Source organism: Hordeum vulgare, chromosome 5H, assembly GCF_904849725.1.
Source record: "Hordeum vulgare subsp. vulgare chromosome 5H, MorexV3_pseudomolecules_assembly, whole genome shotgun sequence".
Taxonomy (NCBI): domain Eukaryota; kingdom Viridiplantae; phylum Streptophyta; class Magnoliopsida; order Poales; family Poaceae; genus Hordeum; species Hordeum vulgare.
The window spans coordinates 104,274,791-104,300,794 of record NC_058522.1 but is presented as its reverse complement, the minus strand read 5'-3'; the positions used below and the strand labels follow the sequence as shown (position 1 = coordinate 104,300,794).

Genomic DNA, 26,004 nt, shown 5'->3' with positions numbered 1-26,004 from the left:
GCCAAGCCAACTGCCTCCAAGCCTAATAGGATAACAAGAGACATTCCTGCTTCTGAGAAGAATAAGAGTTCAACTTCGAGAGATGTTGCATCAGATGATGAAGATATTGCTATTTTGAGGAAGCTCATGCCTCACCTGTCAGATCAAAATGATGAAGAGTTTTTTCCTTTTTCGTAGATTTGTATTTTCAAAACATTTTATCTCTTAAACAGTCCGTTCAAATCGTGAGCCGTTTTCATCATTGGATTCCTCGCGTAGAGATCTTTAAAACCAGATCTCATGTTGATAGGTTTTGATGATTTTTTTTCAAAAAAATGGACGAAAAATACTGAACGGGAAAACCGCGCCTCTCGTGAAAAACACGTTTTTTCGTTCCCGAGAGGCACCGTCGTATCTCTCGAGGAAGCAAACATGTGCCTCTCGCGGAAGCAAACCCGTGCCTCTCGCGAAAGAAAAATAACAACAGAAAACACGTTTTTTCCGTTTTTGAAAGGCACAACCATGCCTCTCGTGATAGCAAATCCATGCCTCTCGTGGAAGCAAAGCCGTGCTTGTTGCAAAAGAATAAATAGAAAACACGTTTTTCCCATTTTCGAGAGCCACGGCTGTGCCACTCGCAAAAGCAAACCTGCGCCTCTCGAAGAACCCGAAAGATAAAAAAGAAAATGTGTTGTTTTCTGTTTTCATCTCCGAGTAACACGACATTGCCTCTCGCGAAAGCAAATCCATGCCTCTCGCAAAGCAAAATCGTGTCTCTCAAGGAAGGAAAAGAAAAAAAAATGTTTTTTTAGGCAAGGACATGCCTCTCGTGGAAAGAAATATGTGCCTCTCGTGCAAGAAAAACCGTACTTTTCTGAAGATAAAAATGAAAACACGTTTTTTCACGCAATTTGTTTTTGATTTTTTTTCGTTCAAAAACTAAGAAAGATAGTAAAAACCTGAAAAACTGAAGAAAGAAAACGAAGAAAACCTGATCTAAATAACGAAAAATGCGTGTTAAAAAGTAAAATAAAAAAAACATTTAAAACGTGATACATGTTGACAGTTAAGAACGCGTCAAATAACAATGCGTTAGAGTGATTGTTGAAAGACTCTGAAGAAATGCTCGTCAACTAGTTGCTCCCTAGAAATAGTTAATGGGTAAGAAATGGGGCAGCCCAAGGGGATGCAGAGGCCGACCCCCCTGTTTGTCACTAGGGCCCGGTGTAGTTTCTTTTTTGGGAAGGCCTAGTATAGTTTAGCCCATCAGTCCAAGCATCTTCTCCCCCTCTCTCTCTCCGGCGAACTTCTCCGACGACGGCGATGGCAAACCTACGTCGACCCTTGTGCCATGCCGTTGATCCCCTCTCCTGCCCCGGTACCATTGACTGTACATCTACTGCATCCGGCAAACTTCTGCTGCTACAACGCCAACAATTCTTGCCGCGTTCATCCTGCCTCCTTTTCTTCTTATTATTTTTGTCGCGGGGATCCCCTGATGTTTAACTGGCTGGGCATTGAGACCAAGATGATCTCCTTTCTTCGAGGATCCCTTATCTTGGAGATACATCTTTTCCGCGGGAAGATCTACCTTCGGCGGCTCGGTCGCCGGATCGTGCTTTCGGAGGTAATCTCAAAGAAATCGCATGCTCGATGCACTGTCCCCTTCAGCTTAATTTGCCTTTGTCATTTGGTCACTGATGCTTTTCCCTTTTAGGATGATTTTTACTGGCCGGGGAAGATGATTGGTGACTGGTGATGCCGTGATGCCCTGATGATTGGAGTGATCTCCTCGGGTGGATGCTGAAGTAGACAGCGAGATGTGGGCTGATGAAAATTCTCTCCTATTGACAGTGACCGATCTTCACTTCTTCTTTGTGCATTTTGTTCTTTTCTTTCACATGTCTAGAAACTTCACTCGGTACGACAGCCGAGTTACTGAATCACTGTCTTGTTTAGCTTAATTTGCCCTTTGGTTTCACCAATGAATGGATTTGTCTTTTAAGTAAATTCGACCGAGGTAGCTGAAAATGGTGCCACATTTGCTTCTCTACCCTGGTGCATGGGGACCTGGAGTATCTTCTGGCTATCAGCTCGACCCGATTCTGAAATATCGGTTCTTTCTTTCTTGTTCACGACCTGACTGTCCTTAGTTGAATCTGCCTACCAACCATGAGAAGATCTACATAGGCTTGCACACAAATGAATACAATCTTCTCTTGGGAGAGGCATATTGTATTCTTGTTACGAATGTGAATGGCGATGTCATGTTCCTCAAAGCCGAGTCTGACCTCCTACCAAATAGTCTTGGGTGTCCAAACAAGAAATTCCCACTGGCTCTTGTCCGCTTAAGAAAATTTCCTAACCCTGTCCATTTCCCAGTTTTATATTTGCTATGGTGGTTAGTGTGGAGTTGTGGACCAATGTAGCCAGTCAATGCGACCTGCGATTAATTAAAAAGGCAACACTCTCATGTCGAAATAATTTTTCAGCGAAGTCCATATTTGCGCAACTGTGTTAATTTACTAATCTGGCATTGGCCACTAAAGTAATGACATATTACCTCGTGGTAATCATATCTTATTTGCTCCTGTTATTGGCAGAGGAGCCCATGAAGGTGCGTGTTGACAATATTATCTCCAAGAAAACTAGACGAATGAATAAAGTAACTAGGGGAAGTTATCTGGTAAGGGAAGATGCTTTCTCTGCCTAGAAATCTAGGGTGCACGTGCTTCCCAAGAATTGTCTCTGATTAAGACTTTGTTAGACAACATGTCGACTATGTTATATAAATTCATATTGTTGGATTTGTATTGAAAAACACTTTCCAGTGGTGTCGACTTTGTATCAAATCAGTGGTCAAAGTTAAACCTTTGAAATCATGTGCACCTATAGTTAGGAAAGATTAATTTAAATATGATGATAGAGATATTGTTTAGTAGGAAAGTGGCGATTATTTTCTTGGTGTTCAAGTCAATTTTTCCCTATAAAAGGGGCGCCATGTAGGCTTCACCATTTAAGTAATGAGAAGAATAAACTGTAGTAAAGATCTAATCCCTGTCTCTGTTTTCATCCCTCTCATCTCCGGCACCATGGCCGGCCTACCCTCACTCTTCAGAGCCATACCCCAACCTTGTTACGTTCACTGGTCTTGAGACTGGTACCATGTTTAGCACGTGAGGAAGAAACCTATTTCTTCTCTTTAGCTTCATTTGCCCTGCCCTTATTTACTAGTTTATTAGGTGGATCTATGGTTATTTATATCTTTCCACTTGATATACTCCTAGATTATTGAAATGTCGGTATCATTATACGTTAATAGTCTTCTCATTTGGTGGCTTATGATTCCTTCTCTTGACTAACTGGCTGACTTTGCAATCGTGGTGCAGGAAATTCACACTTCCTTTCCTTCTTGACAACTTGACTGCTTTTGAAATGTGCTTTGTATGTCCTGTGCTTTTTATATGGTAAGATGCTGCGGGTACTTCACCTGCTCACTTACTATGCCGTCTTCACTTGAGCAATCATTTTACTGTTTCTTTATGTATACTTTAACAAATTATGTGTGTATAAAAGGCTTGAACCTTCGAAATGGCAGGGGCACAAAGACTTAAGCCAGAGGCAGGGTGATGGAGGCCACTGTATGTGCAACACATGGAGCCATGGTCTCTGTGTTACGGAAGTTGGGTGCTTTGCTCTCTGATGAATATAAACTTCTCACCAGTGTGAAGGGTGATATCATGTTCCTGAAAGCCGAGCTTGAGAGCATTCATGCTTTCCTCAAGAAGATGTCCGAGTTTGAGGACCCCGATGAGCTGTCCAAGTGCTGGATTAAGGCGGTGCGGGAGCTGTCCTACGACATCGAGGGCGGCATCGACAGTTTCATGCTGTCCCTGGGTGGCGAGTCCAGCCGCAAACCCCGTGGCTGCAAGGGACTCCTGAGCAGGTGCATGGATTTGATGAAACATTCCAAGGCACGCCATCGGATGGCCAAGAAAATCAAAGTTCTCAAACAAAGCGCTATCGAGGTTAGCAGTCGGTGTGCGAGGTACAAGGTTGATGATGTTATCTCCAGGCCGGGCAGGACAAGCATAGATCCTCGTTTACCAGCATTTTTCACGGAGACGACGAGGCTCATTGGCATCAATGGCCCAAGGGATAAACTCATCAAGTTGCTAACAGAAGGGGAATGTGCAACGGCGCAACAGCTAAAGGTGGTGTCCATTGTTGGGTCTGGCGGCCTTGGAAAGACTACTCTTGCTAATCAAGTGTACCAGAAGCTCGAAGGGCAATTTGAATATCAAGCTTTTGTGTCGGTGTCCCAAAAACCTGACCTAAAGAAGATTTTGAGAAATATACTTTCTCAGATCTGCTGGCAAGAGTGCACCAGCAATCAAGCATGGAATGAGCAGCAACTCATCAACACAATAAGACAGTTCCTCAAGCATAAAAGGTATGCAACCTTATTTACTCATGACAATCTTATTTTGGTCTAATATGCATGTGGTGTCATCACTAATTTATTATACATATGTATGAACATCAACTTTATCCGTAGGATAATATATGTACACTTTGCTTACTACTGCTTCATCAGTTGTAGCTTTAGGAATACATGTTTTAACTTGTAAAGTTTGTGATAGGTACTTCATAGTAATCGATGATATATGGGGCACACCAGTATGGAGAGCAATCAAATGTGCTTTTCCTGAAAATAGTTCATCCAGCAGAATACTTACAACAACGCGTATCATCACCGTAGCCAAGTATTGTAGCTCTCAGCACTATGATCATATGTATGAAATAAAGCCTCTTAGTGCAACTCACTCTAAGAGCTTATTTTTCAAACGAGCGTTTGGCTCTGAAGGTGGATGCCCTCTTCAACTGAGGGAAGTTTCAGATGAAATATTAAAAAAATGTGGTGGCTTGCCATTGGCAATCATTACAGTAGCTAGCTTATTGGCAAATAAAGCTAGTACCAAAGAAGAATGGCTGAGGATACGGAATTCTCTTGGTTCAGCACTTGAAAAGGATTTAGACATGGAAGAGATGAAGAAGATATTGTTCCTTAGTTACAATGATCTTCCCTACCATTTGAAGACATGTTTGCTATATCTAAGTATATTCCCTGAAGATTATGTGATCAAGAGGGATCGACTGGTAAGGAGATGGATCGCAGAAGGTTTTATCATTGTAGAAGGTGGACAGGATCTGGAGGAAGTAGGAGAAGGCTATTTCAGCGATCTTATAAACAGAAGCTTGATTGAACCAGTTGAAATCCAGTATGATGGTCGAGCTGATGCTTGCCGTGTCCATGATATGATTCTCGACCTAATTATATCCAAGTCAATTGAAGAAAATTTTGTAACCTTATCCGGTGACAAAAAACTTAACTCACTTCCATATGATAAGGTTCGTCGACTATCCCTGAACTATCATGCTCAAGAACATACTATGGTACCATCGAACATGATTGTTTCTCATGTTAGATCCCTCACTATCTTTGGATGTGCTGAAGCTGAACACATGCTTTCTCTTACAAACTTTCAATCCGTAAGAGTGTTAGATATAGAAAATAGAGAGGTGTTGGAACACAAATATCTTAAACACATAAGCAGGCTTTCTCAGCTGAAGTACCTTCGACTCAATGTTAGAAGAATCACTGCACTTCCTGAACAACTTGGAGAGTTGCAGAATTTACAGACCTTAGACTTAAGATGGTCATGGGTAAAGAAGTTGCCAGCTAGTATTGTTCAACTGCAGCAACTGACATGCCTTTTAGTTAACAGTGCAGAGTTGCCCGAAGGGATTGGGAATATGCGAGCTCTACGGGAATTATCAGAGATTGAAATCAACCAGAAGACCTGTCTGACCTCTTTGCTGGAGCTGGGCAGTCTGACCAAACTAAGAATACTTGAGCTGAACCTGAATTGGCACATAAGTAGTACAAACAGTGGCATGAAAGCTCGTGAAGATAACTTGGTCATGTCCCTCTGCAAACTAGGCATGCTCAACCTTCGTTCCATACAAATTCAGAGCTACCATTCTTGTTCCCTTGATTTCCTAATTGACTCTTGGTTTCCTCCTCCTCATCTACTCCAGAGATTTGAGATGTCCATTAACTACTATTTCCCCATAATCCCAAAGTGGGTAGCCTCACTTGAGCACCTCTCTTACCTAGGCATCTATGTCAATCCAGTGGACGAGGAAACATTCCGAGTCCTTGGTAACCTGCCCTCTCTATTATTTCTCTGGATAACTTCAAGAACAGCAAGACCTATAGAAAGGATCATTATCAACAATAATGGATTCCGATACCTGAAAGAATTCTACTTCACTTGCTGGGACAGCAGGACAGGGCTGATGTTTGAAGCAGGAGCCATGCCGGAGCTTGAGAACCTCCGGGTTCCATTTAATGCGCATGGTGTGTTCCCTTTGAGTGGTGATCTTGATTTCGGCATCCAGAATCTGTATTCGCTCAAGCATCTCCACATCGAGATAGTTTGTTATGGCGCAAACATTAGGGAGGTGGAGGCCTTGGAGCATGCTGTCAAGAATGCGGCTGGCTGTCTTTCAGATGAGCTCACTCTGGAAGTGAGTAGATGGGATGAAGAAGAGATTGTTAAGGATGGGGAGCATAAACTGGTAGAGGAGGAGGTTGATGCTGACAATTGAGTGTGTAACACATCATTGAGGTACTACTATTCATTTTCACATGCCACAACTGCTGTATATTTCAGTTATATTACTGTTTGGGTATTTATTAGAGGAGTACAGACTGGATTAGGAATGTAAGATGAGCATGAAAAACACACATTTTTTGGTGCTTACATTTGGATACATTTATGTTCGGGATCCTTGATCTTCCATCCTTACCTCTTGGATATTTTGCAGCTTTCTTGCCAATGAAGCCTGCTAGTTTCATAGAATAGTGTATTTTTTTTTACTTCTGCATTTGACTACTTTTGCATGGAGAAATACACACTGATGAACCTGCACAATTTATATATGGATTGCTGCCATATGAAATCTTAAATAAATATAGATTGATTCTTTGTTAATTACTGTTTCAGATTCAATGCAATTTTTAATTCATTGAGAAATCAGATCGGTGGCTGCTACTTGTGCATCATATGTATCTTTTCTTCTTCTTCTGAGAAACCTCATCATAGTATGTCTTCCCACTTCGGGCTTGTTCGGTTGGTGGGGAAACGGAGGGGATTTGGCAGGGATTGGTGGGGATTACGTCCGCTACAAGTCAAAATCCCCTCTAATCCCTTTGAAAGGGGGTGTAACCGAACAAAGCCTTCCTGAATGGTGCAAGGATTGTCCGCAATCAGACGGTTTAGTAAGCTATCACGGGATTGCTTTGATGTTGGTGCTACTAGTGTTTTATCAGTATTTTGTCTTCCCATTCATTCATTATCCACACACATCTTTTCCACCACTTGATGTTACATTCTGCTACTGCCAATTTAAGTAAGATCTTATCATTACTAGTTGATTCATAGTAAAATTTCATCGTTCTCAGTCTGCCGGTTATTCATGGTATTGTTAGGAAACAAATTCTCACTTAGCCTAGTTTCATCTGCAGGGTTCATGAAGGGCATTCATTCTGAGACGCTGAAACTCGCTGCGCCGTTGCCATGATTTCCATGGGAATGCTCGAAGACCCCATCTGGAACACTGGAAGTTGCTCCTACATCTGCGGGAAAATGGACCGATTGATGCGAAACGTAAATGGCCTGTAATTCCAGTTCTGTTCTTTTGGTTGGGATGGGTTGGCGGAAACCCTTGTCGACTTCCAGTTCCATCTCATAACATTAACTCATGCTAGAGTTTGAACATGATAACATTAGTTTTGTAACAGCCTTGTTATTTCCGAGACTTTAATGACTACGTACAATTTTATACTTACCCAGTGGAAACTACTATTAATTACTCCCTCTGTATCTAAATAATTGTAGTTAGTGAGAACTAGAGTCTAGTTTTCTCCAACTACAATTATTTAGGTACAGAGGGAGTACATGACGTATACATACCCCTTGATGATTGTATGCAACCCAATAACATGAAAACGGAGGGAAATATTCCACTGATCAATCATTCTATTTGCGTTTCAACCATAGCAAAACAATAGCCTGCCATCAATGAAGTTTTTCTTTAGCGAACAGACAACATAATTTTACCATTTTTAAAATAAATTTATTTTTTAAGTTATTATCATTAGAACGAAGGTTACATAGCTGGATCCATTGCTAATCCAGACACAAATTACAATTCAAATGTGTTAAAAATTACAATTCAAACTTCTCTAGCAAAAAATAAAATTCAAACTGTAATTTCAATGGATAGATTTGCAATGGTAAGCAAAATGGGCCAGCGGCCGCGCTACCCAACGAGACAGAAGCATATCAGTGGCCGGGGCACCCAATGAGACGATAATATAGGATATCAGTGGCCGGGCCACCCAATGAGACGATAATATGGGCCTAAGAGAGCCGTGCGTTGGTACCTCTGTAAGCCCAAGACGGCCCAGTGAGGGAGCGCACACTTACAACTCGACGCGACGAGTGGAGGTTGAAGGCAAAAGGGAGAAGAGAACACCACAACCTCGGCCGCAAGGAAGGAGACAGGAAGGCATCAGCTGCGGCGGCGAAGATGGTGAAGGCGCGGATGACGACGGCGGACGTGGCGGCGGAGGTCAAGTGCCTCCGCCGCCTCATCGGCATGCGCCTCTCCAACGTCTACGACATCACCCCCAAGGTTGGTCGTCCAGTCCCCGCGCCGCATCGCCGTTCCTTCCTCTCCCTGCTCTTCCGCCCGCGTCAAACCCTAGGTTACGGAAGACTAGCGGCATACCCGGCCTCCCGGGGAGGCGAGTAGATACGGCGCACGACGATCAGGTTGGGAGGCTTGTGTAGGTTTAGATACGTGGCTTGGTTGGTTATGCTCTGATTTGGCGGTACTTGGATTGGTACTGGAAAGCTTTGTGTAGTTCATTTTAGCACTGGGTTCACTAGGTTTCAACAAACGAATTACTCTATTTGGTAAGGAATCTGAACAAACAGTTCGGGGTAGGATTGCTTACCTGATGGTGATTCTGCACTGATGGCGATTCTGGGTGCCGTGAGGTTGCCTTGTGTTGGATGTGTAAATATTTGATTGTCTTGGTCTCTGAAAATTCTGTTGTCAAAATTTCCAAATTGGGTAGATTCGCCGTGCTATTTGCCGCCAGGAAGGTGAGTAGAGGTAGATGCGGCACACGGCGATCAGGTTGGGAGGCTTGCGTAGTTTTCTACGTGGCTTCCCGGGGGGCTATGCTCTGACTTGGCAGAACTTGGATTGGTACCAGAATGCTTTGTGTAGTCCACTTTAGCACTGGTACGACTAGGTTCCAACAAACAAATTACTGTATTTAGAAAGGAAATGGGACAAACAGTTGGGGGTAGGGTTGCTGCCCTGATGATGATTCCACAGTTCTGTGAGGTTGCCTTGTGTTGGATTGTGAAAATATTTGATTGTCTTAGTCTCTGAAATTTCTGTTTTGAAAATCACCAAATTGGTTACTCATGGTGCTATAGGCTGACTGTCGTGTTAAATGACTGCTGGTACACATTTCATGCAATTCATTGGGATATTAGATTGCTGTGTTGTCTTCTGCTTTTAGAGGACCAATGTTTTCTTTTTTTAATATATGCTGTTTCCACGGAGGAACTGCTGGCATTCCAGTGCATCATCTCCTTTTCTGGAATAAATTTGCTTTTGGCGGACCAGATGTTCTTTTTAAACTTTCTGTTTCCACCAAGAAACTGCTGGAAATCCAGTGCACCATCTCCCTTCTAGTGGAATGCATTCAAGCTCTAGCAATCTTGCATGCCGTATCTGCTTTTGATATGTACTAGGTGATGTTTTACATAAGCCTTTTTGTGCTTGTACAGACTTATCTTTTCAAGCTGATGAACAGCAGTGGAATCACCGAGTCAGGGGAGAGTGAGAAGGTTTTGTTGCTGATGGAAAGTGGTGTCAGGCTGCACACCACTCAATATGTTCGGTGAGATGCTGCTGACCGTTGTTGGTATATATTTATCTGATGTCACTGTTTCAGAACATTAATGTACAAATCTCCTTTTGTCCCTATTTTTCAGTGATAAGAGCACCACACCTTCTGGGTTCACTCTCAAGCTGCGGAAACATGTTCGTGGCAAGAGGCTTGAAGATGTTCGTATGCTGGGATATGATAGGGTACTCCTCACATTTCATTTGCTCTTGAATATCCTTTGAAGACAGCGGAATTGTACTTGCTGAGGGTTCAGCCGTTTAATGATGTCTTGGTTTGAACTGCAGATGATCCTCTTTCAATTTGGACTTGGCAGTAATGCACATTTTATAATTCTTGAGCTGTATGCACAAGGAAATATCATTCTCACAGATTCGGAATACACAGTGATGACACTACTACGTTCTCACAGGTTATTGTCTAATTCGTGCAGTACTATTTTCGTTCTCATGGGCTGTTGCACAAGTGACGACTTAGGACAAGAAAACGTCGATTATACGTTTGCAATCCGAGAATTCGATTATTCTCTTAAATTCTTAAGCTTACTATTTGTTTATTTTACTTATCTTCTACTGTAAAACTTCCAGAGATGACAACAAAGGATTGGCTATCATGTCACGGCATCGCTATCCAGTAGAAGCCTGCCGTACCTTTGAAAGGACTGACTTTACAAAGTTAAAAGACACACTGAAGCTGTCTAATACAGTCGATGATAAAGAATCTTCCCAAGTTACACCTAGTTCAGCTGATGCTCAGCAGCCTTCTGAATCCGCCAATGATGGAGTGCCTGCTACCGATAAATTGGAAGAGCCAGCTAATAGAACAGGAAAGAAGTCTGCTGCAAAAATTAAGCAGTCAGGTTCAGATGCTAAAGCGAGTAATGGCACTCAATCAAATAGAGCTACTCTGAAGACACTTATTGGGGAGGCATTGCCTTATGGCCCAGCACTAGCGGAGCATATCATATTAGATGCTGGGTTGCTTCCAAGTACAAAGATTGGGAAAGATCCAGAGACCAGTCTTGATGATCATACTATTCAGTCTCTAGTAGAATCTGTTACAAGGTTTGAGGACTGGCTTGTAAATATCATTTCTGGCCAAAGGATCCCCGAGGGGTACATACTCATGCAGAATAAGATGACCGCAAAGAAGAATGTCACATCATCAGAAGGGTCTTCTATTAACCAGAAGGTGAATCTATTATTATTCCTGTGTTTTTGTTTTTGTTTTGTTCGTTAGTGATGTCTGTTGCAGACCTATATTTAGGTAGCAGTATATTTGCATTTGATATGGTGGATCCCATGTCAAGGTACTTACTATTTTATTTGTTCTTGTACACAGGTATATGATGAATATTGCCCTATCCTGCTGACACAATGTAAGTCAAGGGAATATGATGAATTTGAGACATTTGATGATGCACTAGATGAGTTCTACAGCAAAATAGAAAGTCAAAGGGTGAATCAACAGCATAAAGCAAAAGAGGATTCAGCAGTCCATAGGCTCAACAAAATAAAGTTGGATCAGGTTTCCCCACCTCACTCTCCAATGCATGCTTGCAATCAAGTTGTTCATAATTTGCTCGAGTTTGATTTCTATTTGGAGGATTTAATTTCCTTCTAAACATGAAATGTTTTAGTCCGTTGACACATTCTGCCATGCAGGAGAATCGTGTACATACATTGAGAAAGGAAGCAGACCATTGCATCACTATGGCAGAACTAATCGAGTACAATTTGGAGGATGTGGATGCAGCAATGAAAGCTGTTCGTGTTTCCCTTGCAAATGGAATGAGTTGGGAAGCTCTTTCTCGCATGATTAAAGAGGAGAAAAAGGCTGGAAACCCAGTAGCTGGTCTAATTGATAAGCTCAGTTTTGAAAAAAATTGCATTACTCTACTTCTTAGCAATAATCTTGATGACATGGATGAGGAAGAGAAAACTGCGCCTGTTGAGAAGGTATGTTCCACAAACAACTAGTGTGTTAAATAATCATTTCCTGTGTCATGAAAATACCGTTTTTCTTTGAACACCTGAAATGTATCTTATTGGCAATGTTAGTGTATGGGTTTGTCTAAGGTGTCATATGTCAGCAACAGTTCTATTTGGATGATTGAATTTTCGAGAAAACGCAGTGAGATTCCTGCGTTTCTTTGTATTGAAAAGGAAGAGATGATTGAATTGTCGACCCCTGTTATTTTTACTTCATGAGTAATCTCCTCATGTATCCACCTTAACTTGAATGACATGAAGTTTCTAGTCTTCCAATTCTTTAGGCAGCCAGTTTTACTAAGTTGTAAGTGCATATGCCTATGGATAGCTGCCCACTACTCATCAACACTATTTTACTCCCGCCATTCCAAAATAGATGAAATTTTATTGCATTCTCCAGTGAGTAACTCTGATCGTTAGTCTTGGTATGAATGTAAGTAAATAAGTATTTAAAAATGTTGTGAAACTATTTTTATGACAAATCTAATAGTATAAATTTTATCTAACAAATCTAATAGTTTATCGTTAAATAGCTGTCTAAGATAGATAAATTTGAGCATGCTCCTAGGACATTATCTATTTTGGGAAGTAGGTAGTATTCATTTAGTGTTTCTCGTTATGTTGCATGACAAAATCCCATTACGATTTGTTTCGTAATAGAGACTGAAGATTGATTGATGGATAGTTAATGTCTTACACAAAAAGGGCGCACCAGGATGCCAATGAGGGGGCTAACTAGATACATGCTGCATGTGACCTTGCTTGCAGATTGTACCTGTATTTTACTTGTGTGACTCAGCTACCACTATCGCTTTCTCCATGTTTCCTATTTTCATAACCCGCTTTTGTTTCATTTCTTTTAGGTTGAGGTTGATTTATCACTTTCTGCTCATGCAAATGCTAGACGGTGGTATGAAATGAAGAAAAAACAGGAAACCAAACAAGAGAAAACTATCGATGCACACGAGAAAGCTTTCAAAGCAGCCGAGAAGAAGACACGTCTTCAGCTTGCACAGGTTTCTTAGTTACCGCTGTACTGTGTACTTGTATGTATTACCAAGCAGAAGTTGTATGTTAACATTTTAGTTCTCATCAGAACATGTTGATTAAGTTTTCTTTATAAGTGCATAAGCCTGTTCAAACCAGCCTCATCCTATATCCTGCTTTTGAATGGCAGGTTTTCTTCTTAATGGAGTAAATGAACAAATAAAAGCTTTAGCTGTCATCTGAACCACTCATTCGTGTACGTTAGCTTGTTTAGTGGTGTCATATGCTCACAATATTATGCCCTTATACAGTAATAATATCTTGTATTATACTCCCTCCGTAAAGAAATATAAGAGCGTTTAGATCACTACTTTAGTTATCTAAATGCTCTTATATTTGTTTACAGAGGGAGTACTATACTATATTATACTATATTATATTATATCATATTATTATATTATATTATATTATATGGAGTATTATATTATATTTAAGAACCTTCATATCTTGACATTTTTAGGAAAAAACTGTGGCTGCAATCACTCATATGAGGAAAGTTCACTGGTTTGAGAAATTCAATTGGTTTATCAGCAGTGAAAACTATCTGATTGTCAGTGGCCGAGATGCTCAACAAAATGAGTTGGTCGTCAAGCGGTACATGTCTAAAGGAGATTTGTAAGTTCCCCTGTTAGTTATCACCCATTTGTAAGCTTATTGCCAGATTACCAGTGCGTTGTTGATCATCAAAACACTCCATCGACATACTCTCTTTGTCCCAAAATAAGTGACTCAACTTTGTACTAACTTTAGTACAAAGTTGAGTCACTTATTTTGGGACGGAGGGTGTACCTCGTAAGTTTTAAACAGCAGTGCTATGTTTTTTATTCTTTGGTTTTCTTATAGAAGCTATTGGCTCATTTTCAATCTTGAATAGGTATGTGCATGCGGAGTTACATGGAGCTTCCAGTACAATAATCAAGAACCACAAACCTGACAGTCCAATACCACCCTTGACATTGAACCAAGCAGGATGTTTCACAGTGAGTCAAATATGTGATTATGTCATCATGCAATGTGTTATGGACTTGTGGCAGTGCTTTTGAAGAGCGGGTGTTCCTATAAATTAGGCCAATTGACTATGAGCTTTTCTGCAGGTTTGCCACAGCAAAGCATGGGATTCAAAAATTGTTACAAGTGCTTGGTGGGTGTATCCTCATCAAGTTAGCAAAACTGCTCCCACTGGCGAGTACCTCACTGTTGGTAGTTTTATGATCCGTGGCAAGAAAAATTTCCTTCCACCTCACCCCCTTATTATGGGCTTTGGTATTCTCTTCCGTTTGGATGAGAGTTGCTTGGCATCTCATCTAAATGAAAGGAGGATTAGGGGTGAAGATGAGGCCCTTCCAGAAACCGAAGCAGAGCCTCGTCTAAATGAAAGGAGGATTAGGGGCGAAGATGAGGCCCTTCCAGAAACCGAAGCAGAGCTTCAAAAGCAGCAAAGTAATCCTGAACCGGATGACAAACTTGCTACTGGCAGTGAGACGAGCAAAGGAGCTCATGATAATGAATCAAGGAGGGATCATACTGCTGTTCACCAGAATGATGATACCAACCATTCTAATCTGCCTACTAATGTGGATACTGCCAACAAATCTCAACAAGTTGCTGAAACGAAAACTGTGGAAAACAGTGGAACCGATGCTTCCGTTTCATCTCGACTGGAGGATCTGCTTGATAAGAGTCTTGGTCTGGGCCCTGCCAAGGGGTCTAGTAAAAGCCCTTTGCTCATCAGCACTCTTTCAAGTTTAGGAGGAGACACTGATGATCTTGATGTGAAGAAATCAATGGTAAGAGAGAAACCATATGTATCAAAAGCAGAGAGAAGAAAACTGAAGAAGGGTGAGAATGCCTGTGAATCTACTAGTGATCCTCAAAAAGTTGTCAAAAAGCCAGATAACCCACAGCAAGAGAAGGGCAAGGATAATACAAAGGCTGCTAATCCTAAAACAACTCGTGGACAGAAGGGCAAGCTTAAGAAGATTAAAGAGAAGTATGCAGAGCAGGATGAAGAGGAAAGAGAAATTCGTATGGCTTTGCTTGCGGTAATAGCACTACTGACACTTTTGTTTTGATTTCCATTGCACTCTTTTCTCCTTTTGTCATTGGAACTGACAACCTTCTCCTCCTGACACTAGTCTTCTGGAAAGGCTTCACAAAAAGACAATCCTTCACAGGATGGAGAAGATACCACTGCAAAACAACCAAAACCATCAACTGGTGCTTATCACAACTCTCTCCTTTTTAAGTCTGTGCATATGATTGTTTAGTTACAATTTTGCACTTATAATTCTGCACCACACCATAGCGATACGGACCTGTGCCAGACTGCAAGGTCACTAATCATCTTCATTTTAGACAAGATATCAGTAATTCATTCATGTCGTGCCCAAATACTGATCTGAAATGATTGGTGTGAATTGCAATCTGTTTGTGGCTACTTTTGTCTCAGCTGCTATTATTCCTTTTACCCTGTCAGGCGAAGACATCTCTTTAAAAGTTTGTTATAAATGCAAAAAATCTGGACATCTATCTCGTGATTGCCCTGAAAGTACATCGGCTGTGGACCTGACCGATGTCAACGGTGGTAGAGGCAGAGATGGTATGGATAGAAGTGCTACTCCTGTTGATGGCAGCATTGCCATGGATGAAGATGACATCCATGAACTTGGTGATGAAGAGAAAGAGAAGTTGATTGATCTGGACTACTTAACTGGAATTCCAGTGGCAAGTGACATTTTGCTATACGCAGTACCTGTATGTGCACCTTATAACGCGTTGCAGACTTACAAATATCGCGTAAAGATCACCCCGGGCACTGCAAAGAAAGGAAAAGGTATCTTTCTACTCATTCTTTAACATGGAAGTCGCAACAGTTTGCCCCTTATCTGCATCTTGTCATTTTTTTGGGGGTAAACCAAGCGTTCTGATGTCCTTGTTTGTTGGTTTCAGCCGCCAAAACTGCTATGAGCTTATTCATGCACATTCCTGATGCCACGAACCGTGAGAAGGAATTAATGAAGGCATGCACTGATCCTGAATTGGTTGCTGCGATTATTGGAAATGCCAAAATCACTGCACCTGGCCTCACACAGCTGAAGCAGAAGCAAAAGCAAAAAGGGAAAAAGGCTGCAAAAAACAACTAGCTCAAGTTTTGTTCCAATGCGTTCTGCTGAAAGCATGTAAGTCCTGTGGTATGATCCGTCTGCAGTGTGCAGAAAGCATGTAAATCCCGTGATGTGACCGAGGCATACCTCGAGGCAGCAAATACACTTTAGTGCATGTAAGTTATTTTACACCTCTGGCATTTGAGAGGCCAGGGGCCAATTCAACAGAGACGACGGCTTAAAATAGCAAATATACACTTTGTGGTGTTACCTTGACAAATCTCTGGTTCAGAAAACTCTCAAATTTCTAAGTGCGATGGTTTTTGACACTACTTTTGCCTTTGGGGAGTATATGATCCCTGGTGAACAGCAAATTTAAAACAAATAGCAACTAAATTTTTAAAATTATGATTTTTTTAGATGTTCATGTTAGTAGAGCAAGTGTGCTTGCCAATTTTTTTTCATGCAAAACGGGATAACAGTGCTTTGGCGAAAAAAGCAAAATGAAGTGTAACATTTGTTGTTTGAGTTGATTTTTTTTTTTTTGCACAGGTTAAAATGCACAATCTTTCCTCCTAAAGATTTGTAGGCAGCATTTTGGTGTGACAATGAACACATCTATTTTCCCCCCATTTTTTTAAACTTGGGAAAATACATTTTTGACGCGTAGGAGAATATACTCCCTATTACTAAAAGCAATATCCGCTACTTTTGCAACTACTCCCTCCGGAGGGAGTATAATACAGCACACGAGCTACATATAGTAGCCAGGGCAAAATTAAACGATAGTGGCAGGGAATAAAGAATGACGTCGGCTATACAAAATTTTGTTATCTCCACTGGCAAAGCATTGTTCGCTGCTGCCGCAGATTTTAGTACTACGCTTGTATTTTGTTGACCCTGAAGGAGTCCATGACTCTCCTCAGGTCTCCCTCTTCCTCCGAGAGCAATCGTTCCGGCGTCTGCAGCCGTAGCGCGTACAGCTGGTTGTTCTCGACGCCGAGGACTGTCAGGTACCGCCGGTTCCACTCCAGGCTCTGCACCCTGTCTTTCGGCATCACCGCTAGCTCATTGTTGCTTGCGTAGGACTTGATGTTCACCTGGAAGCAGAAACATCTCAATTCTCATGCTGATTTGTGCAATTCAGAAGCAGGCTTCCACAAACAGAGTACAAATATAAGTGAAATCCATTTCGTGATTCAGCGGATTATGACATCTGCATCGACAATTTGATTTACCTCAACTTCGTAATAGAGCTTGCCATCGTCCGCGACCTTGGACGATGCTGACAAGACATTCGACTCGCGTCGGACGCCTAGTCTGGTCGACATGAACTCCGTCAAATACTGCTTCAGAACTCCCTCTGCAGCCTTCTCAGGAGGGCCTAGGTCCTCGACGGTCTTGTAATTTGACGACGAAGGGGATGATATGTCGACGGACATGTTCACGTCGAGGAGGACCGGATCTCTGAAGAATATGTCTGCGCCAGCTCCTTTGACCTGGATCCAGCCCTTTGGGTATATGAAGGAGTAGCCGTCAAATGTGTCGATGTACTCCCTGAATGCACCGCCGGTGGTCTCAGCTAAGGTGATCTGTCTTGGTCTGAGAAGTAGCACCGTTGAAGCGGATAGCAGTGTGGATACTACATTCCTCCTGGGAACTGCAAAAATCTTGGTTCACTTGCAGTTTGCAAGCAAATGTAATAGTTTGATGACATGTACAGGCCTGTTTGGTTAACTAACCTTAGGCAAAGTGTGGCTGTCATAAAAAGTGTGGCTAACAAAATGGACACCACAAGTGTGGCAAGATTTGGCAAAAAATTGAGTGTATGACATGTGGACCATATAACTAGAAAAGTGTGGCAAGCCACAAGTGTGGCAATGAACCAAACACATGCCTAAGGTATTGTGGCATGACTAAGGTTAGGCGTGGCAACCTTAGGCTGGAAACCAAACAGCCCTAGTGATCATGGAAACGAAGGAAGCTCTACAAGAAATTGCAAGTTTGCTAGTATTGTTTGTGTTTAGTACTTTGCGCATGCATATTAGCACATGTTAGGCTTCAGAAGACAGGTGGCAAATTCATGAGTAATAATAAAGGTTTTTGATGATGCCGTTGTCTGAAACTAGTCACTGGTTTACTTGTCAGCATTTAGTACAAAGTAAACAATAAATTCTTAGCTATTACTGGCTTACTGCCAGTGGTACAGTGAGGCGATGCTCTTGTAGTGAGTCATGAACTCCAGGATGGCAACTTTCTACTCTGAAAGGTACTAGAACATAGTGACAGAATTGGTACGTTCAATCTGTTATACGCCTAAACTTTGTCTGATTGCATGACTTTCTACATCAGGACTTCTCTTCAAGCTAATCAGTTTCTGTTCCCTATCAATCTTATCAGTACTTATGTTGTCTGTAGTGTGGATTTATCCGCAATAAGCATTCAAAGTATGCAATGTGTCAAAACAAGCAAGTCTATGTAAGACTTGCACTAAAAGAAGCTGCTAAGTTTACTGAAGTCCAACACCAACAGTGTGAGCATTTCAACAATACAAATGTTTTTGAGATTAGCTCTTGTGCACCGACTTGCAAACTAGTGGTCTACTTTGACAAACACAAAAATATTTTCATGAAAACGGTGTACTATAAATACGTGATAGTCTCTATGTACATTTTGTCTGTTTGCAACTTTACATGAACTCTAAATAACAGGTCATCATAAGTTTGTAACTAACAAATACTAAAACTGTCTCCATCGAAGCGGAGAAAAATTAAGTGTTAGTCTTGATCAATTCCACAATAGACTTGAGCCCTTGTCATGTCATTTTTCGCGGTGAATCCAATCACAAATTCACAAGAAGCCTAATTCTAGCATTGATGTGGACAATTTCACCCGCCCAGCCCATGAAAATGGGATTGTTGCAACTAACTGACAGTGCTCTCTGTCATTCACTCCAGAATAGCTGGAAACTAAGGAGTGTATGTGTCCTGATCAGTGGCAAAGCCACGTTGAGAAGAGTGCGGTCAATTGACCACACAGGTTTTTGACAAATCCTTTGTACACAAGTAGATATCATGCATTTCTTTTTATAAATTTAGTAAAAAAACACATGTATTTGACATCACAGATTTAAAATGACATCACAGACTTCTGATCCTGGCACCGCCACTGGTCCTGATGAGCCAAAACCGCACGAAAAAACAAAAAGAGCGCAAGACTTGGCATGGACACACCATCGAGTTCACACAGGAAGTGGCAACACAGCTAGCTGGCAGCAGTTAGTAGCTTTCAGGAAGCACTATGACTTGGTGGCAGCTAGCTAGTAGCTTTCGGGAATTACTATGACTTGCTGGAGAATTATACAAGAACGCAATAGAACGCGTGCGTCTTGGAGAAAGTGCTGCGTGAAGTAGAATGTCAAGGCTCAGGAACATTCCATCAATCGGAATCATGGAAATTTGACACGAATCTCAGGTCTGGAGCAGAAGCATCCATGGGAGGAAGACCAGAGGTCCAAGTCGGTCAGGTACCACTGTATGAGGAATGGATAGGTGCAGTGGCAGTGCAGAACCTAGCATAGAGTGCCGACCTTGTGCGACTGAATGGAAAACTATGGATGAATGGATGATGCATGGGTTGGATTAGTATGATACTACCAGTCTACCAAGCAGGCTAGGTATACCTTTACCGGAACAAGAAGCCACCACCCGATTACGCGCAGTACTGGTGCAGCAGAGCGGAGGAGGACGGCCACGGCGGCTCGAAGAGACGAATTCGGGGGCGAAGGCGAGGCCACAGGCCGCCGGGAGTGGGAGGGTGTGGTGGCCCGCCTGCCGGCGAGGCGTCGCCGGGAGGCCGGAGCAGCAAGTTCGGGATGACATGGGGATGGAGGCGTTCGCAGGTTCGGGATAGGGCGGCAGCTACATGAACGAGCTATCTTGCATGCATCTGTCCGTCCATGTGGCATCAGACGGCGGGGAATAAACATGCTTCACACCCTACCCTACATTTTTGCCCGCACTTGCTATTTCTCGAACGGATGTTTTCTTGGCTCATTGTATTTGATTTGCTTCTCAAATCTAATGACCAGGCAAGTTCTTGCCATTGCTGGAAACTGTATGGATGAACCAGGGGTAAACTCACTTCAAAAAAATACATTTTTAAATGCTGAAAAGAATCTGAAAAATGTTGCACGGCTACGTATCCATATTCTATGTGCGTGCGTAAAGTTTCACAGAATTATTTTTGTGGCCTATGCAAAAAAGAAAAAAAAATGTCCGTGTGGAACGCTATTTAGAAATACTGTAATTTATTTTTTTGCGGAGACAAACAAAAGGATATTTTTTACAAATTTGTGCCGCGCACACACATTTGCATTTTTCATGAATTTCTTGACATTTTAACAAGTTTAAAATGTTTTTCTTTTATAAAATGGGTGTAGATACCCATGGGTCCAGGGCTGCCCACTCACCATTGCCTCACTTTAGCAAACTGAGGTCCTCGAAGGTCCACAACACAACCAAATTCGAAAAAAAATAAACTCTACAGCCGAAAGGCACCCAAACGACACAATACAAACCCTCAAAAGGGCCATGGCTCATAGGCCATATGCACGTGCACAAAGGAGACATACACCACAACAACTATAACCGCAACGCAAGCACGTTATTTGCCGGTTGTATTTGGTCGTTGCGTCGCGACGTGAAAGTTAAAGTCTTTGAGGTTGATGAGTCATAAGCCTTCTTTCTTAAAGTTGAGTATATTAAACATACAGTAATAAAGAACCATAACAAGATATGCAAAAAAATCTACAACACTTGCCTTCTTCGTAACTGTAAAATTGCCTTTAAGAAGGGAATACACACCTTGTCCAGCCTGAGACGACCAAGATAAGGACTTTCATCCCAGATATTGAGTCCAACCAACTAAGACCACAACATCACACAAACCTTCAACAAGGTAATGACACAAGTTCGTCATTGTTTGATCCAACTATCAAAGGCTAGATAGTAGATTTTGACAATGTATATGAAGTTGAGTTCCATTCACTATCTTGATGACGTATCATCCAAGAGTCATGCCATCCAACACAAACTACCATGGTGTGTCCATCAGAGATAGCCACAAAGTAGGCCTCCATGGAACTCCACGTCCACTTGCACCAATCTGACCCAGATCAAATACTAGGATCTATTGACAGTTATCTGCATCAAGGGACGAGTGTCCACTCGCCGCTGAATAAAGGTAAGGCCACAGACTGCATAGGCACCCACTCTTCCAGATGAAGTGTGCAAGTTCATCTAGCGCCCCCTTGAGGGTTTTGGATGAGTAATGACAAAACTATTAAGAGACTAATGTGTTTGTGAGTATACACATTTGAAAGTTCCTAAGGATTTGGTTTAACTAATGACCGATGACCCCTAAAAATGTTGTAAGAACATTGAAGTCTTTAGAGTGCCCATCAAAGAAGGGGAACCGGTTATGTAGACTCCTATTTACTAGTTTTTTTATTTTTAATTTGAGTCATAAGTACTATTAAGGGGGAGGGGGTCTAAGCGAAGCAATATTGGACTTCATGTGTGTGCTCAACCAAACCTAATTTTTAGTGAGTGAAGACTTGGATTTCCTTTCCAAGCAACTCTTTCAGCTCTAGTGTCTTCGAGACACCAAGGTTAAATTTCCTTGCTGGAGAGTTGGATGTCTTTTCCCCCAAGTCAATCCATGTGCACCGTGATTCAAAATCCGACCATTCGCATGTTGGTTCTTGGATAGGCGCGTCCCCTTCCAATGGTCATATCATCTCATATGCCTGCTCCTGTGAATTGAAAAGTGTTGTGTGAGTAACCCTGCTCGCACTGATCTAAGAAATCCTAGGTGAGGAATAATAACCATAGCCTAAAATGAACCGTGATTGAGCATCACTGAAGAAATTGATCAAGCCTACCTTGGACTTGTTACTCTTGAAGACTATGCATCCTCTGGACAATTTGTCGTTGTCCAAGAGCATCCATCGTGTGGATTCACCATAGAGCAAGTATGCACTGGTCCCTAGATCACCATAATATACCTTAAACGGTTGGGTAAGTTTTCGAGGAACTCAGCTCAAGGAAAACAAGGTGAAGACTCATGTGTCTTCAGAGAAGTGTACTCAGACTATCCAACCCTGACGTAGAATTGTACCATCAATTTGAACTGGGGTAAACAAATCTCTCAGTCTTTGTCGAGCATCGAGTTCTAATTCCTTACAATTCTTTACTTATTGTATCCCTGTGAGTTCCAAAGTGTTTTTCCTTGTCTTTTCTCTATGAATATATGCAAAGGCTTTCCTAAGTACTTTCATTCTGTTTTGGTGCATAAGTTCTGCTAAGTATTGTACTCCACTTTGTTTTGGGGGACTTTATCTCTGCATAGTTTATTAGATTGACTCGCATCTATAGGATGATGAACATCCAATGAAAATCAGCATGCGAAGAGGCCCTTTATCAAGAGACACGTGCAACATCTATTTCATACATACAAAGGTGAATCTTCTCCTTTATGCGTGTGATTCTTGTCCCCTTCGAGGATGGTATACTATTTGACCCTCCATCGCGCATATATAGATTTGAGCGGAGCTTCACACTTGGTGAGGAGGAATGCAAGCACAAGAGAATGTGTACTCCATCTATGAGGGAAGCTTGAAAGAGGGGAAGTATTTACAAGGCCAAGTCGATGCCCGAAGGCAAGTCCAAGTGAAGATTGACACTTTCTCTCGACGGCCCGCGCACTCGGACCCCCCGGTACCCGGACATCCTGGTGCCTCTGTGGACGCCGTGGGTGCATGTACCTCCAGCCCTTCGGGTAAAGACCCTCCGGGGCCCCGACCAACTTTACGCCAGGTATACGGATCTGCATGCATGCAGTGTTGGGCATTGCACATGTATGTTCTCGTTTTACCCCTCACTTACCCCTTCATGAACTAGCCTAAGTATATTCCTCTCCCTCATCATTTATAGAGTTAGTTAAGAATATTAGACAAATCATAGAGCTTAGCTCAGGTATCACTCCTTGTGGGATTCCTCCTATGGGAATAAAACCATCCATGGTTAGCAAGACCTCCTAAGGGAGAAGGATTCCCCAAGTGAATCACCAAGCCCCATCTCTATGAGATTTGGATGAACTACCTTGTATATTTATTTTCCTTGTTGTTCTTTGATCTTGATGCATCCATGTATTGCTTGTGATTTGATGAGTACTTGCTGTGGATCTTGTCCGATAAAGTGTTTTCCTTGTGATTTCCCATGTTTCCCCTCGTGTTATTTGTGTTTTTCACATTCTTCCTCAAATCCACATAGGGTCTCTACCCTACATAATCTTGGTATCAAAGCAAGGTTGCCATGAATTTGGAGCCCTACCCTCACTTTCTAGCCTATAGTTGGAGTTTTTCTTCTCATTTTTTTAAAATTTCCCCCCAAAATAGCCCCAATTTCTTATCTTGTGATTTTTTTTCTTGGATCTAGTGTTTGGCAAGTGGATCTACCTCCCATGACGTTCCCTAGCCCCAATTTTTCTACCGCCATCCAATTTTGACAATGATATCGAGTTCTTTTGACCCCAGATTCGAGATATAAAAAAAATCCGTGTTGAAATCATGTTTTGTCGGTCTACACCGCACACCCGGACCACCTTACCATGGTGTAACAGCCCGAGACCGATGCCCCAGAAGATTCCCCTTTTATTCGTTGTCGTCGTGTTAATTATTTGTTTGTTGCATTCATCATGTCATCATGCCATCATGTCATTAATTTTTTCTGCAACTCAAATAAATAAATTTCATGGATCTTTGGACCTATTTAAATTGGGGGACATTCACATGGTGGTTTCTCTTTATAACATATCCTCTCGATATTTTAGGGAGCTACTATTAACATTCCATTAATTGGGATTGAGCAAAAACTCACTTACATTTTAAACCCCATGCCCAAATTCCTTTTCTAATCATTTATTTCTCTCTTCTCTTTGTTTTCGTGTCATTAGATAGTAGGAGTAGTATAGAAGAGAGATAGGGGCCAATGTTGCAGGCCAAATCATCACTCTGGGCCGGCCCATCGCCCCCGCTAACCCTAGCGACAGGGGAGAGCGTTGCCGATCCCCACCTCGCTCTCGTCCCGTTCCCTGCTCCGCTGCCACTTGACGAGAGACCGAGGCCTGTCCTCGATCCTCGCTCTCCTCCCAATCCCCTCGCCCCCCTCCTCAACCCCCTCGCCTCATCGCTTTGGTGGCCACTTCAGGAGCAGAGCCGCCGCTCGCGCCGCACAGCTGCCGCTGGTTCCTGCGTGTCGCGCCTCGCGCCCCATCCTGCAACCCCGCGTTCCCAGCTTCAAGGACAGAGCAAGCCTCTGTTTTATGATTTGTTTAGTCATCAAGAGGTTTAGTTAGCATGCCACGAGCACAGGGGCTTGGCTGCCTTCGGATGAAGCTGGTTCCTTTTAGCCGGTTGAGCATGTCGCCGGGGGATATGCTGTTGTACCGAGAGATGTTGGTGTTGTTTTATTTTGGACACCGCCACACCGAGTTTCTCGGGGAACACCAAGACCGTGTGTACCACTACCTTCGCTGAAGAACCGTGTACCAGTACGCCAAGTGTACGACTACCATCGACAAGATCACGAGTACCACTACTTCCACGACGTCCACGACGAACCATGTACAACTACACCGCCACGACTTGACCCGCTCTGAGAGGCACGTGTCAAAGGTATAACCGTCGAGAGGATCACCCGTGGACCGAATGCATTGTTGTATGAGAGGTGATGTTGTCCGTTTCATAGATGCCATGGTAGTTGCACGTTGTCCCTCTTTTGTCATGCCCCGGACACATGGGAACCCAGTAACCGGGATCACCCCATCATTCTTGGCATGACACACACATGCTCCCAATTTGTTGACACCGTTATCTGAGTGAGTTATCGGGACCGGAACATTGCCATGGCATCGTTTCCGTTTTGCCACCATGGTCCCCTTTCTTTCGCCATGGTGACACATGCTTCATTTCCTGCTTGCCAATGTTTTCATAAAAATTGCATGCATGTTGCATTCATGGCATAATATCCTGTGTTGCACGTATCTTTTAACCGTAGCTCCGTTTAATGTTATTAGGCGTTAACCAGCTAGTATGTCGTGTAGAATCATATGCTTCACCTCTTGCCATGTTTAACAACATTTTAAAATTGTCGTGTACCTAAACGGGAGTGATCTAAATAATCCGTATGTGGAGTTTCATTAATATGCAACTCGTTGCATATTGAGCTTCACTTAATGTGTAACATCTATTTGTGTGAATTGCCATGTGTGCCTTGCATCATTAAACCGAACATGCATCATATGTGTCATGCATCGTATCATGCTTTTGTTGTGGTGTTACCATGTGTTGATTGTTATTCCGGTTTGTTCTTCTTGATAGCGTTCCGAACCGCTTCGGAGTGTGAGGATTTGTACGACTACATCGGTTCGTCTACTTCACAGATTCGTTCTTCATCCAAGTGGGATCACATGCAAGATGATCATTTCCCTAGATACCATTACTATCATTGCCATGCTAGATGTTTCGTTTCTATCGCTATGTCTCGATGCCTACTACATGTTTTATAAGCCTCCCAACATTGCCATGAAAACCTTCAACTATTCTACAACCTAGCAAACCACTGATTGGCTATGTTACCGCTTGCTTAACCATATGTTAGCGTTGCTAGTTGCAGGTGGAGTTGCGCCCATGTGTTAACATGGTTTCCTTGTTATATCACCATATAATTACTATTTATGTTAATGCACCTATATACTTGGT

At 42.3% G+C, this 26,004-nt stretch overlaps 3 protein-coding genes across 4 annotated transcripts; 2 read left to right on the top strand and 1 right to left on the bottom strand.

The window, feature by feature from the left end:
- The first annotated feature begins 1,181 nt into the window (after positions 1-1,181).
- On the top strand, positions 1,182-6,672 carry LOC123451877 (disease resistance protein PIK6-NP-like). The gene is made up of 5 exons (XM_045128425.1): positions 1,182-1,606; positions 1,697-2,665; positions 3,369-3,446; positions 3,578-4,432; positions 4,623-6,672. Exons 4-5 carry the CDS (start codon positions 3,609-3,611, stop codon positions 6,652-6,654), a joined length of 2,856 nt encoding a protein of 951 aa, XP_044984360.1. The 5' UTR covers positions 1,182-1,606; positions 1,697-2,665; positions 3,369-3,446; positions 3,578-3,608; the 3' UTR covers positions 6,655-6,672.
- Positions 6,673-8,558: 1,886 nt separating this feature from the next.
- On the top strand, positions 8,559-16,449 carry LOC123451875 (nuclear export mediator factor Nemf). The gene is made up of 14 exons (XM_045128422.1): positions 8,559-8,745; positions 9,921-10,033; positions 10,128-10,224; positions 10,327-10,451; positions 10,627-11,230; positions 11,381-11,566; positions 11,704-11,997; positions 12,894-13,046; positions 13,538-13,692; positions 13,952-14,057; positions 14,172-15,119; positions 15,213-15,294; positions 15,554-15,910; positions 16,027-16,449. Exons 1-14 carry the CDS (start codon positions 8,641-8,643, stop codon positions 16,218-16,220), a joined length of 3,519 nt encoding a protein of 1,172 aa, XP_044984357.1. The 5' UTR covers positions 8,559-8,640; the 3' UTR covers positions 16,221-16,449.
- Positions 16,450-16,784: 335 nt separating this feature from the next.
- On the bottom strand, positions 16,785-20,133 carry LOC123451876 (psbP domain-containing protein 1, chloroplastic). Of its 2 annotated transcripts, none has more exons than XM_045128423.1 (3): positions 19,864-20,133; positions 17,420-17,841; positions 16,785-17,281 (listed from the first exon to the last, which is right to left on the bottom strand). In XM_045128423.1, exons 1-3 carry the CDS (start codon positions 20,060-20,062, stop codon positions 17,060-17,062), a joined length of 843 nt encoding a protein of 280 aa, XP_044984358.1. In that variant the 5' UTR covers positions 20,063-20,133; the 3' UTR covers positions 16,785-17,059. The 2 variants fall into 2 exon arrangements, with proteins under 2 accessions (XP_044984358.1, XP_044984359.1); XM_045128424.1 differs by having other exon boundaries at positions 19,870-20,089.
- Between the last annotated feature and the right edge of the window lie 5,871 nt (positions 20,134-26,004).

Bases quoted from the DNA above. Each gene is read 5' to 3' on its own strand.
- LOC123451877 (XM_045128425.1), top strand. From the start codon at position 3,609: ATGGAGGCCACTGTATGTGCAACACATGGAGCCATGGTCTCTGTGTTA. The intron at 4,433-4,622 runs GTATGCAACCTT...AGTTTGTGATAG, and splicing joins CAGTTCCTCAAGCATAAAAG to GTACTTCATAGTAATCGATG.
- LOC123451875 (XM_045128422.1), top strand. From the start codon at position 8,641: ATGGTGAAGGCGCGGATGACGACGGCGGACGTGGCGGCGGAGGTCAAG. The intron at 8,746-9,920 runs GTTGGTCGTCCA...GTGCTTGTACAG, and splicing joins TCTACGACATCACCCCCAAG to ACTTATCTTTTCAAGCTGAT. The intron at 15,911-16,026 runs GTATCTTTCTAC...TGTTGGTTTCAG, and splicing joins CACTGCAAAGAAAGGAAAAG to CCGCCAAAACTGCTATGAGC.
- LOC123451876 (XM_045128423.1), bottom strand. From the start codon at position 20,062: ATGTCATCCCGAACTTGCTGCTCCGGCCTCCCGGCGACGCCTCGCCGG. The intron at 17,842-19,863 runs GTATACCTAGCC...AGATTTTTGCAG, and splicing joins GGCTTCTTGTTCCGGTAAAG to TTCCCAGGAGGAATGTAGTA. The intron at 17,282-17,419 runs GTAAATCAAATT...TTCTGCTTCCAG, and splicing joins AGCTCTATTACGAAGTTGAG to GTGAACATCAAGTCCTACGC.